Source organism: Polistes fuscatus, unplaced genomic scaffold (assembly GCF_010416935.1).
Source record: "Polistes fuscatus isolate 324 unplaced genomic scaffold, CU_Pfus_HIC Scaffold7, whole genome shotgun sequence".
NCBI lineage: Eukaryota > Metazoa > Arthropoda > Insecta > Hymenoptera > Vespidae > Polistes > Polistes fuscatus.
Genome location: NW_025113151.1, coordinates 9280310 through 9294942, shown reverse-complemented (window position 1 = coordinate 9294942; position 14633 = coordinate 9280310). Strand labels below are relative to the sequence as shown.

The 14633-nt window shown below is 36.6% G+C and overlaps 1 protein-coding gene across 1 annotated transcript; it reads left to right on the top strand.

Moving 5' to 3' along the window:
- Positions 1–4430: 4430 nt before the first annotated feature.
- LOC122523961 (zygotic gap protein knirps-like) lies at positions 4431–9349 on the top strand. Its single transcript, XM_043645957.1, is given in 4 exon segments — positions 4431–4700; positions 7025–7102; positions 7289–7549; positions 7552–9349. Coding segments are annotated over 4 exon segments (1473 nt in total). The 5' UTR covers positions 4431–4532; the 3' UTR covers positions 8518–9349.
- Positions 9350–14633: the final 5284 nt, after the last annotated feature.

Sequence of the window (14633 nt, the reverse complement as noted above, 5' to 3'; positions counted from 1 at the left end):
AATAATTTAGTTAAATTTTAAAAGATATTATATACAATTTCGGTAATACGTGAGGGTTCAAAGTAATCAAAATAAGGAAGATAAATAAAAAACATATAAATATGAAAAAATAATTAAATGTTAAGAACAAATTGAACCAAAGAAAAAGAAGAAATTATGGATGAACATCTTGATGTGATATAATTATCGTATATAATGATTTTTAAATATTTCTGAAACCATTCTCCTAATATACTCGATATAAAATTTTATTCAGATTACCAAAAAGACAAATTTCGGGTCTAATTCCTTGCCTTATTGTTTTCAATTTATCCTTAATATTATTTTTCATTATAAAAATTGTATAATGCATGCGTAATCGTGTCTTGCATTAATTCCCATGCTTTATTAAACATTGTTGAAATATCATTCCCAGCATCGAAATCTCCGAAGAAAAGGGACCAGGAGTTGGAACATTTAAAACCACGTACAAGATTATAGATTTTACGCGCTATTTAATATTACCTATGACAAATTATATTCCAATAATGAGGAAATAAGATTGCTTTAACGTTTCCGCGAATAAAAATTTATCGTTTTTTATTTATTCTTTCTTTTTTTTAATTTTTTTTACGTAATCTTAATAGAAACGACCGATCAAAGTTCTCTTCAAGTATTTATATAAACGTTAAGTTTCTCGTTCCGTGAATTTCGAATTTGTAGCGTCGATTCCGTGTGGGAAATGCCGAGTACGTAAATTCACGCGTCAAAGAATTATCGATCAATAAATGAAACAAACAAAAGGAAGGAACAAGAAAAAGAAAAAGAAAAAGAAAAAAAAAAGAACGAAAGAAAAAAGAGAAAAAGGAATATAAGAACGATTGATTTAACGATTGATTATATCCTTCTAGCGAATAATCTATTATAAATCCATACTTAATACGTATGCACATTGGTCTACGTATGGGATGAATATGGAGATCGTAGGTGAGTTTGCGTGTATGAATGTATGTAAGAGGTCGCGGTTGGTGAATCCGCGAGGAAAAAGAGGAGGATGAGGGAGGGATATAGCAGGATACGTGTGATATCGTCTCCTTTGCTTGGTTAGGCTTGGCTTGGCTTGGCTTGGCTTCGTTCGTTCGGTTTGCTTCAGTTCGCGCTCCTCCCGCGCTTACAGAAAAGAGCACCTTGTATTCGAGTTGGCAGAGAAGGAGGAGGAAGAGGAGAAGGAGAGGAGGAGGAGGAGGAGGAGGAGGAGGAGGAGGAGGAGAGAAAGAGGTGGAGAAGATAGGTTGTTAAGAGGGATAAAGACAGAAAGGATTCGTTGTTGGTGTAGAGACTGGTCGATAGAGAAAGATAGAGAAAGTGAGCGAGTAAATATATATATATATATATACGTTTGCGTGAGAAAGAGAGGGAGGGAAGAGAATCGAAGAGATGCCAGGATTCGCGGCTCCTACGCAGGTGGAGATGGATGCTGCACGGGGATATCTATACTGTATATATAAATACCTGTGAGAGAGGGAGCAAGAAAGAAAGAAAGAAAGATACATATATATATATATATATATCGAAAGAGAGAGAGAGAAAATGTGTATGTGTATATGAGAAGGGGGACGTGATCTTCGGATCCTCGTTGAGTGTTGGAATGGAAAGAGAATGAAGGAAGAGAGGAGGAAGGGAGAAAGGCAGGGAGAATGAAGGAAGGAAAGAAAGAAAGAAGAGAATAAAGGAAGAAGGAGTAAGCGAGCGAACGAGAGAAAGATAGAGAGAAAGAGAGAGAGAGAGAGAGTGGGCAGAGGTAGTCTTTCTCGGTCGAGTAGGTAAGATAAGGATGAGGCGGACAAACGGACTGACGAAGAGTATCCAAGGTAGGGATATTCAGTCTCTCGGCCCCGTGCTACACGAGCGCACGCCCCGAGCCGGCCGGTGGTCCAGACACGACAATTCCTTCATCCTTTCTTCTTCTTCGCCCTCGTTCTGTCCCATGTTTGTTTTCTTTTTCTTTTCTTTTCTTTTTTCTCTCTCCTCTGCTCTGCTTTATTCTTTTTTCTTCCCCTCGTCGTACCTTCCCTCCCTTTCAATCCCCACTCCCTTCGAATCTCACTTTTTATTTACCCTTCCCAACTTTGTCTCCTTCCGTTCTCCTTAATCCTAATGTTAATCGCTCCCATTATTAATTCTTCTCTTTGATTTTCTTATCAATGAGTGATTCTTCGACGTTATATTAATTTATCGTCTACGACATTGTGTTTAAGGGATTAAGAATTAATTCCACGTCCTGTTTAGTGACATTGGAAGACTCGATAATCGTGTCAACGTAACCGTCTATGTTAGTGTTAACGAGGATTTAGGAATTCATTTCTTGTCATGTTGTTCAGGAGATTCTGTTAATGTTGATGGTACGTAATCGAATAGGAGGAGCAGGAGGAGGAGGAGGAGGAGGAGGAGAAGAGGATCGTATCAATCAATGAGAAATCCTTTTGACGACAGTGAGAAAGGAGTGAGGTAGCGGTAGAGGCGGATGAGAACGGGTGGGGAAGGGAAGGGGTGGGTTTGGGTGTAGTTTGAGCGAAACTTGCGGGTAATAAGATAAACGTAGGAACGTAGAAAAAAAACAAACGTCGTCCTCGGATGTTCGTAGACGGCGTCGACGATTAATTTGTCACGTCGTTCCTGGCACAAACGATTTAAATTGTCAGTCGGCAGGATGATACCCGAGTGACGTGCCGTTCGCAACCGGTTCATTAAAAGATGCAGTCGACTAACTGATCGTTCGTTCGTTCGTTCGTTCGTTCGATCGATCGATCGATCGATCGGCTGTTATTCATTTGTCGGCAGGGATTGGTAGCGCGAAAAGGGAAAGATCTTGATATAACAAAAAACAAAGGAAAAAAAAGAAATAAAAGACAAAAAAAGGAACACCTTAGAAACACCTCAGGGCGATACTTTTGATGCCAGTGGATTTCACCGATCAGTCATTATCGCCGTCGCGAAGCTCATCGTTTCATCTTTCCAAGGATAGAAAACGCGCGCGCGTATCTGTGTGTATATGTTTGCGTGGAAGAGAGAGAGAGAGAGAGAGAGATCGTTAAGAATCTTCGATCGTTAATAACAGAACGATTATTTCGTTCTTAGTGAGAGATTATTGAGCGAAGGAATTACGAAAAAGAGATGTATTGTTATGCGGGATTTTGTTCTTCTAATAAATTCTCGCTCGAAAGATTGAATTGAATTTTAATTGATATATGGTTGATTGGATTAACAAGATATATCGATTATAGTTGTGATAATTTAATTATTATTACAGATTTATCGAATTATTTGATTCGACTGGTAAAATAAATAAATGTTCGTTTATTGTAAAACACGATTTTGTTGCGCTCGGTTAAAAATAATGAATTGTCAAAGCTTATAAGATGCAGTCGATTAAATAAACAAATAATACGGTTCAAAGTGTGAGACAGAAAATATATAATTATATATTAGTATTTTGTAAATGGTAATCATCGTCGTAGAGACGTAATAGGTATTTAATTTCGCGAAAGAAAAATGTTATAGAAGAAGAATTAAGAACGTATCGTGTGTGGTTGTTAAGGTGTATTTAAATAATTCATTTAAAAGTGATATAACTCGGTGAACGTAAACTGATCATGAGCGAGGATCGAGGAGTGTTAGATAAAAATCGCATTTAAAAGATCGCGCCTGAGGATTTTCTTGTCTAACGCGTAGGTAATATCGTTCCATCGTCCCGATCGTCGATTAAATCGGCACGTTATGTTTGCGACATAGCACGAGCGAATTAATCCGTAGAACTATAAGGATTTAGTAGTCCTCTGGCAAGGCGACGGTGTACACCTAGCGAACCGGTCTTCCACGGATTGGAAGATACGACTTCTAATTAGTCGTTAGTTTAAATGCAAACCGATGTTAATCGTCGCGTTAACGATCTTCGAAAATTTCGAAACCCGAGAGAGATTCTTCTTCTTCTTCTTATTCTTCTTATTCTTCTTTATCGTGTCTTTTATTTATTCTTTATTTTTTTTTCTATTTTGGTGATAAGGAAAAAAGTCGAATTTTTATCAGCGCACGATCAAAAAGATATTATATCCTGGAAATGGGAGAAAATCAAATTCGAAATGTTAGAATGGAACGCGCGAATTTACGCGTACGATTATCTTCGACAATTTCAAACGACGAATTTTTTCTTTTCCTCCCCTATATATTCTAATTTCTATCAATCGTATAATTTATTTTTTTTTTAGTTCGGCCCACGTGCCAAGGGAGAAACAAAAGAGATAAATCTCGGTGATAGATACTATATTAGCAATCTCTGAGAATAATCGTGAAAGAAAAAGAGGTAGCGTTGACAAAAGGTGAAGAAGAAATAAAAGAAGAAGAAGAAGAAGAAAAAGAAGAAGAAGAATAAAAGGTGAAGGAAAAAGAAAAAGAAATATACAAAATGTTGAGACGAAATCTCCAAGGAAGAACGGAGGACGAATCTTGTGATCTGCAAACGAAAGGATACGCATCGAAGGATTAAAGGATATCGAATGGACGTGGGTGATATATCGAGCTCAATAGGATTACCTCCAGGGAGTGGATCCAATCCCGGAAATACGAGTGTTGGTGTTATCGCGAATACAACATCCAGTAGCCATACCGTAGGGTGGTGGACGCCTACGTCGAGCATCGCTTCGGCACCGGCCACCACCGACGTGGTGAGTTTTATTTATTTATATTTATTTTTCTATCGATATTTAATCTATTCGCATTATTTCATAATGATTAAGAATTAATGGGTGTATTGATAGTTTTCTAAAATCAATAATAAATTGGTTCCATTTCGTGTACGTATACCTAACACTATCACCCAATAATATTTTATAATTATATAATTTATAATTACTTTTATATTTTTAATTTTTTAATTTTGCTGAAAGTATAAATCGGTTTAGAAGATATATATCATAAATACAATATATATTCGATATATATATATATTTTATTTATATTAAAATATAATAGTATTTAATATTAAATATTAATTAAAAATCGATACGAATTTTTTGAGCATTTAATATTTATACCATTGGATTGCTGGAAAAGTCAATGCAGATTTATAAATATATTAGATATATATACATATATATAGTTTTAAGTATCAAACGATATATGGAAATGAAATAGTATTATTTAGAAATTGTAATTAAAACTAGGCACGAGTTTTCCTATCAACCCGATACGTATGATCTTCAATGGAAAGAAACGTAAGATAGAGATAGAATGAGTAGACGGGAAAGGCCACCAAGAAGACAGGAGACACGAGAACATTTATTTAGTTCCGTTGGGTCGTGGTGCGTCAGGCTGCAGGGATTAGATCGGAGGTGACACAGCCGCGTCATCTGTTGGACGTTGAACCTTTTTTACTTTTCTCTTCGTCTTCTATGCCTCGTGCTTCACTGTCGTTTCCATCAGGTGTCATCAAGCACCTCCCTTCTTATTCTACAAGTTCGGTTACGTGGTATGTGTGAAAGTGTAGATATATATGTATACATGCACCGTTCCTTCGAACATCCGTATACTCGATAATAATACCAATAACAACAACACAACAACAACAATAATAGGTAACTGTGTGTCCCTATATAAATAATATCTTCGGTTATATAGATAGAACCAGGAGTTACAATAGAATTTCAATTTCGTTAGCAAATTGTTCACGGTAGCCATACGTTCGAGAATTTTAATAGGTAACAAGTCGTGGAAACTAATTTTGCCGTTAGAGTCTTGTAAATTTGTTACCGTTAATGTCATGTGGGATAATTGTTAGAGAGGTGATCTTTGAAAGAACTTTCGCAAGTACGATATTTGTTAAACGATCTATCGATTATAGATATAGGCATATTAGGGTGGTCGTCATTTGTGCTCGTAATTATGGCATTGGATCGAGTCGAATTGTTGACAAAATTTCTTTTATAAAATAAATCATTTGAATATAAAGTAAATGATGAAAATATCAATAATATGAAAGTTTTAACTTACAATTTAGTCAACTGTCACAATTGGTTTTATTGAAATATTTTAAGTGCAAACTCGGTTCAATTAAAAATCAATATGACCAATGAGATCAATTTGAAAATCATATTTGATCAATTCTATGTTATAAAACTTCTTCTTCGAATTACGAAACGTTCGAATAGCATGCTTCAGCTGACCCCAAGGGTCATTCAGTTTTCGTACGAGGATCGAGCTTCTTCTTCTATTGATATTCTCTCTCTCTTTCTCTTCCTTTTTTTCTCCTTTTTTCTTTTTGTTATAACACGTTTATTGCTCGCGAGGTCTCTTCTCGTTTGTTCATCTTTTCTCGTTTCATCGGCACGATGCTATCCTCGTAGAAGCCGCAACCTCTGGTTCATCGTCGGTAATCACTGACTAACTAGATTTTAATAGGAACATAGTTTCGCAAACTGAAATCTATGCGTTTCTTGCTGCTTTCTTGTTTTTTTCTCTTACTTTTTTCTCGATTTGTATTTACGAATTCATTCAGCTGTTCGATTATTCAAAGAAAATCTAAATATTACTATTAAATCCTTATTATTGTGTTTGTAATTATAGCAATGGATTAAATAAAAACAATTCATAATATTATTTTAATTAGAAAATAAATGTATTATAAATGTATATGAAAATAAAATTAATATAATATTATGAAAAAAATTTAATGTTTTAATTTTTTCGTTGACTTGGTAATTGGTTCACTGTTATAATTATCGGCACGTAAAATAGATATTGAGCTGCATGAATAGTTCATGTTGATTTGAAAACAAAAATTTATGTATTATATTAAAAATATGAATCAAATATATACAGTCAATCCTCCAAAAAACTTAGAAGTTGAAAGTGGAAACCGTTTTATAGGAAGGTTGACTGTATTTATGAATTAACATGAATTTTTTTGGACAATTCAATTATTTTGCCTATAATACACAATTATAATATAACGTTTCTATCTAATTGTTGTTCCTTTTTTGATTTGTTATAGATGAATCAACTTTGTAGAGTTTGCGGAGAGCCGGCCGCGGGTTTTCATTTTGGAGCCTTCACTTGCGAAGGATGTAAGGTTAGTTTAATTTAAAATACAAAAGTTAATAAGTCGATTAGTTTGAATACTTATTCGAATAAATATTTCTTACTACCTTCTATCCGATCTTTGCCTTACTTTTCACTCTTTAATTTTTCTCTATTTCGTTGAGAAATATTAATAAAAAAACTGGTACCTTTATCTGTTCTTTTTTTTTTCACACAGTCGTTCTTCGGGCGTACCTACAATAATTTGGGGAGTATATCCGAATGCAAGAACGGTGGTATTTGTGTGATCAACAAGAAAAATCGAACAGCCTGCAAAGCTTGCCGATTACGGAAGTGTCTGATGGTTGGTATGTCAAAATCAGGTTCGAGATACGGACGTCGTTCTAATTGGTTCAAGATTCATTGTCTACTTCAAGAACAGACGCATCAGGCGCATACGCGTCTCATAAAGGACCCAAAGTTGGCATACGAAAAAGCAAAAAAGCATTTGGTTCGTTGGACGCGGCTAACAACAATAATACCAATAATAACGAAGACGCTAGTACACCCATTTCGAGTGGTATCATAGGAATGATCACAACAGCGACAACTACAGCTAATAGTTACCATCATCACCATCACCATCATCATCAACAGCAACAGCAGCAGCAGCAGCAGCAGCAACAACAACAGCAGCAGCATCAGCAACAACAACAACAACAGCAGCAGCAGCAACACCATCAGGATAGAATTGGGAAACGCGAGGATACGGCATTGAGGTCGCAGGACATTTCGAGTACGTTGAGATCGCAAGAATTATCATCAAGATCGAGCCAAGAACAAATTGGTATGAGGGTTGCCGAATTAGCAAGAGCCCCTCAGGAACTTCTCAGGCCGGAAGTTTCAAGAAGTACTTTTCCAATGTGGAGGGGTCCAGCATTTTTACATCCGGCATTAACGCAAATGCAATTTTTAAATACACCGTTCTTTCCCTTTCAACAACGTTTCATCGTACCGTACGTTAATCAAATCGGAGCTCCGCCAATGCTAGAGAGTCTTTCGAGTTCCTCGAGCGAAAGCATAAGTCCTCGATCAACACCATCGCCGACGAGAACGAGAGTAGAGGACGATAGTCGAGTTTTGAGAGTACGATCAAGTCTATGCGAGGAAGTTGATCGATCGTCATCTAGGCCAAAATCGGCAGACGAGTCGGTTATTTACGACAAAAGTATTGCATTTTTTCGATCGCTCGGTCCGGAACAAGAAGAACCGATTGATCTCAGCATCAAAGCTGCCGTGGCTGCGGCGGAAGCTATTGCTGCTGCCACGGCTACCGGGACAACAGCAAAGTTAGAAACGAGAGAGACGGATCCAGGTAGCACGGAAGAAGAAAGATCGACGGATAACGAGGACAACGAGCTCCTTCATGACACGGTACCACCATTGGATCTCACGAGGAAAACATGACCTTGGACCAGACCCGAAGATCCTTGATAGGAACTTCGAGACTACATCGTCAAGATTGTTCTTTTATGTGTTCTACATAAAAGAATTAGTATTTCTTTCATTGTTCAGTGATTCGATGTGTTTTCGAAATTATTCGAAAATGAAAGATGTTTTTCCTCTTGACTTCTCTATCGGTGAATTTAGACCAAAAGTGTAGTTTACATTAAACGTTCGTGCCCTTATGATAGTGCCTTTAAGCTCTCTTTTTATAAGTTGTTTTGTTTTTTCGGCTAACGGTTTAACTAAGAGAGTTAAAATGTGCCTTGTAAATGAAACTTTTATTAATATTAAACGTTCCCGATATAATCATGCACGGTTTTACGAGTGTTAACAAGTTTGTTTTTATGTGTTGACGTAATCGAGGAATGACAAATGTTTTTTTTTTTAATAATCTCTATTTATCGATAACGAAAGAATGATTTTCTTTCTATCGCGACGGAACGTGCACGGGACATACCATACTTGCATATACAAGTTTTATTTAATCCGAGCTAGTAGTTGCATTAAACTCGGTTTAAAAGAAAAAAAAGAAACAAGATATGACGAAACGTAGAATGATTCTTTCTCTTAGGATGTACGTGTTTTTTCGACGAAATCAACGTTTTAACAAAAAGTGCCTTTAAACGAATAGTATAATTAAATACATGATCAATTGTATAAAAAAAAAAAAAACGAATTTTAATCGTTGCGCTTTTGATTAAGAGCGTTCAGCTTTATCTTTGTGTTTTTAAAAGCGGTCTTCATTATAAATGATATTAAAGATTAATCTCGATTGAGATCGAATTTTAACATGTTGTACGAATAATTAAATAAAATCATATTTTGTATATATATATATATATATATATATATATATATATATCAAACGAAATGATTTAAACTGTAAAATTGAAATCTTGTCCTGTCATTAAAACACGATTCGTGTATTACGTTTATAAATTACAAACTTATTCCCGAAAGTCATTCTCGAGATTATTGGAAAGTATTGATTCGTAGGAAGAGACCTCGTTGCACCTTTTAGAGTTCTCTTTGTTAAGTACGCAACTTCGCGAAATCGTGCGATGTTTGCCCCGTTCGGTCGAAGACGAGCTCTTTGTAAATATCCTTGGAAAGCGGACGGACGGCCATCTGGAACGCGAACTCTTCAAACACGCGAGTTCATACATATTACAAGGACTTTCTTACGTACACCAAAGAGGTTAGGGGAAGGTGGGGGGGGGGGGGAGGGAAAGGAAGGTAGGTAAAAATAAATTGAAATAAAAATAAAAAAGAAGAAGAAGATGAAGAAGAAGAGACAGGTACGAAGTTACGATCGAGCTCACATCACACATGTTGAGGATCTTTTGACGGGTGCGAAATGTAGAACTTAGTACGCTGACATAGGAACGATCTTTTGAGGTTTAACCGATAGGAAAAGAATGTGATAGCTCACTTATGATACTTTACGAGCAGGAGAGTCGTCTTATTTGATTCTGAACGTACGTTAGAAACTCTCACTTGACATAACTGTCACAGGAAATGGTATTGAAGTTTTCTCTACCCCTTTTCTTTTAAACTTACAGCATAAATATAACTAGTATGTACTATACACTCAATACACTCACGAGTAAATCAAATCTAGTATATACTTTGATCTCGAGGATTTCGAGGAGAAGTAAGCGCGTTACGTGTGTTATATGCCAGGTGGAGATTGGATTTATCGATTATTAGAAGATTTGCGACGCTTTCTCGTTTAGATGAAGAGAATTTAAAAGAAGATTTTCGATATCTTATGATGACGGACACGATAGAAATATTAAAAGAAAGAGATAGATAGATCGATAGATCTCAAGATGATTTCTCGATCGTTTCAACGAGTTACAGGGAGGAGAGAAGAGACGAGAGGGGTGCTCTCTCTCTCTCTCTCTCTGATGGTTGTAGCGATGGCGATGGTTGTTACGGTGTTCCTCTCAATTCCTTATTTTATACGTGTGCACCTGTGTGTATGTTCACGCGAGTAGGTACCTGTAAACGCGCGACGGTTAAAATATCTCAGAGTCCACTTGTTGTTGACTTAGGTGGGACGAATAAGAGGAGACCACTCGACGTCCACCCAACAAGCTCTTATGATTTCCTGCCTGATTCAACTTTCCGAGGGTCAGCTCGTTCTCGTTCTCGCTCTTGCTCTTGCTCTTGCTTTTGCTGTATTGGTTTTAAGAAAAGAAAATAAAAAAGTAAGAAAGACAAGAATTAAAAGGGAAAAAAGAAGAAGAAATAAAAAAAAAGAAAAAAAGGAAAAAAGATAAAAGAGAAGAGAAAAAAATATCGTGGTGTAGAACGACGGGCACGTAACTCCTTTTGAGGTACTTCTGATACGGAATGCGTTGTACAATGACTCTCGAGAATCGTCAAAGACGTGATATTGCTAATCACGTAACAAGATTCCTCGGTGCCAGGTATCACGTATTCTGTTCATTCGTGATGTATTTATGTGAAAAAATTTACCAGAGAAAAATGATGAAACATGAAAGCTGTAATATCGATAACACGAGTGTATGATTTATTATGTTAGGTTTTATCGAAAGTTTCTTGCTACTTTTTTTTCTTCTCCTTCTTCTTTTTTCAGTAAGTCTTAGTTGGATAAAATTTTGCTTCTTTTTCTTTTTTGACTATGTCATTATCTTGCTCAGTGAAATAATATGAAATAAAATGATAGTGCGAGTATGTAAGAATTAATAAAAAAAATTAGATAAAAAACTTTTGGGACGTTTTAATATAATAAATTGACGGATGGAGAACAAAACTTTTCCAAAATCGTTTAACGAACCTATAGATCATCGAGTATATTTCCTTCTAACCGTTAATGAATTATGTTCGGATCGGTTAATCATTTCGACACTATTGAGATCCTCGGGATAACATGATTTTTTGGTATCCCGACGATTATTCTTTTCCGACCTGTCTGCTGACATGTCAGGTGTTTTTTAACCTCTTAACGAACTGGTTAACCTCTTCTCGCGTTAATTCGCATATGAAAGTAAACGATTTTAAACGTATTTTTTTGTCTTTTTCTTTCGTCACGTATCAATTATTTTCTTTTCTTTTTTGTTTTTTGCTTCTTCGTATTCTCTATTGAAAATTAAGAGAAATCATCAGAGCGAGTTCAGATCGTATGTAGGACTATGAAAAAATAAGTCTTGTCTGGAGGTCATTCGATGTCGTATTCGATTTCCAAATAGTTAAACTCGAAGCTATGAGAAAGACCGACTTCTTTCTTTCTTTCTTTCTTTTTTGCCTTAAGCCGAGAGAAAACCGTTCGATCTTATGCGGTCATGAATCCCTAAGATATTTATTCGTTTGAGGAGTGTATTTCGCTATCTCCCACCAGTAACCATCTTGATCGTATAGCGGACCTACTATTCTTCTCATCTTCCTTTCTCTTTCTCTCTCTCTCTTTCCCTCTCTTGTTCTTTCTCTATCTTTCTATCTACCTCACTCATGTCATCTTTTTAGTGCGTTACGTAAATCTCGGAGACACCGTACAACGGATCGTCAAAGTCACCGTCTCGTCGTAAATTAATAAAGTCCCTCCTTCGAAACAGAAGACCGACTGTCCGTTTGTAAGAAGAGAGGAAGAGAGACAGAGAGAGATAGAGAAAAAAATAAAAGAAGAATAAAAAAAGAAAGAAAGAAGAGAGAGAGAGAGAGAGAGAGAGCCCGGAAGAGAAGGAAGACCGGTTAGTTGTTCATTGACGGGGCGAAGGCCCCCGTACGTGAATGGTGGTCGTCCCAGCCAAGAATAAGCCAATATATTAAAGAAAGAGTTGATTTTTATATCGTATTCGTGACTACGAGACTCGCCGAATTCGAGTCATAAATTGGCTAATAAATCGAGACTGCGATTAATCTACTGTACCGTGTATCGCGTCTTCTGACGATTCGCGACCGAGAATTTCAAACGAATTTTGTCTTCCTCTCTATTATTTTTTTGTTTCCTCGAACGTATATTACGAAGTTGTTCGTTCGTTATTATAATAGTCATTAGACTTGAAATTCAAAGTAATTAATTCGTTTAGAGATTGTTCAATTAGATCATTAAAAACGAATATTTCATTTCACTGTTATTTGATTATTGTTCGTTAAGAAGAAATTTGAAATATTTCATCGATCTAATAAATAATTGTCGATTATTTCTTAAGAATAAGTTAAAACAGGAAAAAAATATGTCTTTGTATTTGTCTATTTAAAGTCTGTTCAACAAAAACAAGTTCGGTTAAATTTTGTTCTGGAAATTATTAAAAGACAAGACACGAGAAAAAGAAATGAGTTTTAAATCGCAATCGGAGTAACGTTTACCGATGAAACGATTGGAATTTGTACGTACTAAAAAGATCAACAAGTACTATTGAGTTTCATTTTATTGTGCATTAAACTTTGACAAGAATATCTAATAAACCCTTATCCAAGGTTTCCATTCGATCCTATATCTAGGTTATTTATTCAATGTTTTCGACGATGCCAAATTTGTTCTCGACGAATGTCGACAATGCCAAGTAGAATGCGGCATTTTACGTGGGTAGTCAAGATAAAAGAGATGAAGGTAAAGAAGTTAAAGATAAAGAACGGGGGTTTTAGAGGGGGTTTAAGAATAGAAAGGAAGAGAAGGGGGGAAGGGTAAAATACTCTACGAAGAAGAAGAAGAAGAAGAAGAAGAAGAAGTAAGAGAAGAAAGGAGAGGACGAGGAGAATGAGGATGAGAAAAAGAAGAAGAATAAGAATAAGAAGAAGAAGAAGAAGAAGAAAAGCTTGGCAGATGCGCGGCACGGGCGTAAGAGCGGGGCCATTACGCGCGAGTGCGTGAGGTAAAGAGGTTTACTACACCTGTGGCCTGTGGGCTTGGCTAGCAGCCGAGGTGAGCAGTCGAGGCAAGCAGCAGAGAGAGCACCGTGAGACCGAAGGAGAGAAGGGAGGTCAGTCCGGGTTGACAGTCCGGGGTCAGACAGCGAGCAAGCGTCCGTTCGGTTGCCTCCGATTGGCCGCCGGGAAATTCATAATACGTTTTTCATAGATGCGCGAGTGTATCCTCCTTCTCTCTCTCTTTCTTTCCATTTCTTTTTCTTTATTTATTTATTTCTTTCTTTCTTTCTCTCTCTTCCTTGGTTGCGCCTCTATACTCGGCCTCGAGTCGAACGTCTCTCGCGTGACGTTTACGAGCGCTTGACCCTGCGCTCACGTATATATACGGTGTGCGAGCTCGGGACACAGGCGGTACCTTCCTGTTAGCTTGGATGGGGAACGAGATGAAGAAAGGGACGAGTCTCTCTTTCTCTTTCTTTCTTTCTTTCTTTCTTTCTTTTTTTCTTTCTTTTCTTCTCTTCTCGTCTCTTCTCGTCTCGTCTCGTCTGCATCGACTACTACGCTAATTGGCTACGTCGAAGAAACGATCATACCAACGATGAGGACAAGACTTTGGTAATGTCTCACAAAAGCTATGCTTCCCTTACACCTAGATTATCATTTTCCGATGACTCTACATATTCTTCTTTATTTTCTCTACGTTTTAGCGTTCTTTTTATTATTTTTTTTATTTTTATGGATACCTCGCAAAACAAAGGTTTCTTTTTTATGGTATCGGAAAGTTTCTAAAGAGGGGATCGTGTTTTTTTTTTCCAAGTTCAATTTTACAAAGATTATCTTTTATTTTGTAAAGTATGTTAGCAAGGAAGGTTTAATCGATTTGCATTGACAATTAAGTCAATTTTCAAGACAAAAAGAGAAAGAGGTAAGTGCAAACGAAAGGTCGTTCGTGAATTATTTGTTTATCTACGCAGTCTCCTGAGTTACTTGCTTTTTGATACAATATTTATGTAGGCGTGAACTAATGAAATCTGATCGTACGTTGAATTTCGTATAAAATTGCTATCGATCTTTTTCGATCGACCGATTGAGTGTCAGAACGTAGGAAAAGAGAGAGAGAGAGAGAGAGAGAGAAATTAAGAATGAATTATAATACTTTCAAATCAATTTTAAAGTCAATGACGTTGTTAAGAAAAAAATGGAAAACTGGTTTCGTCGTAATACTTTGAAACCTATTATTC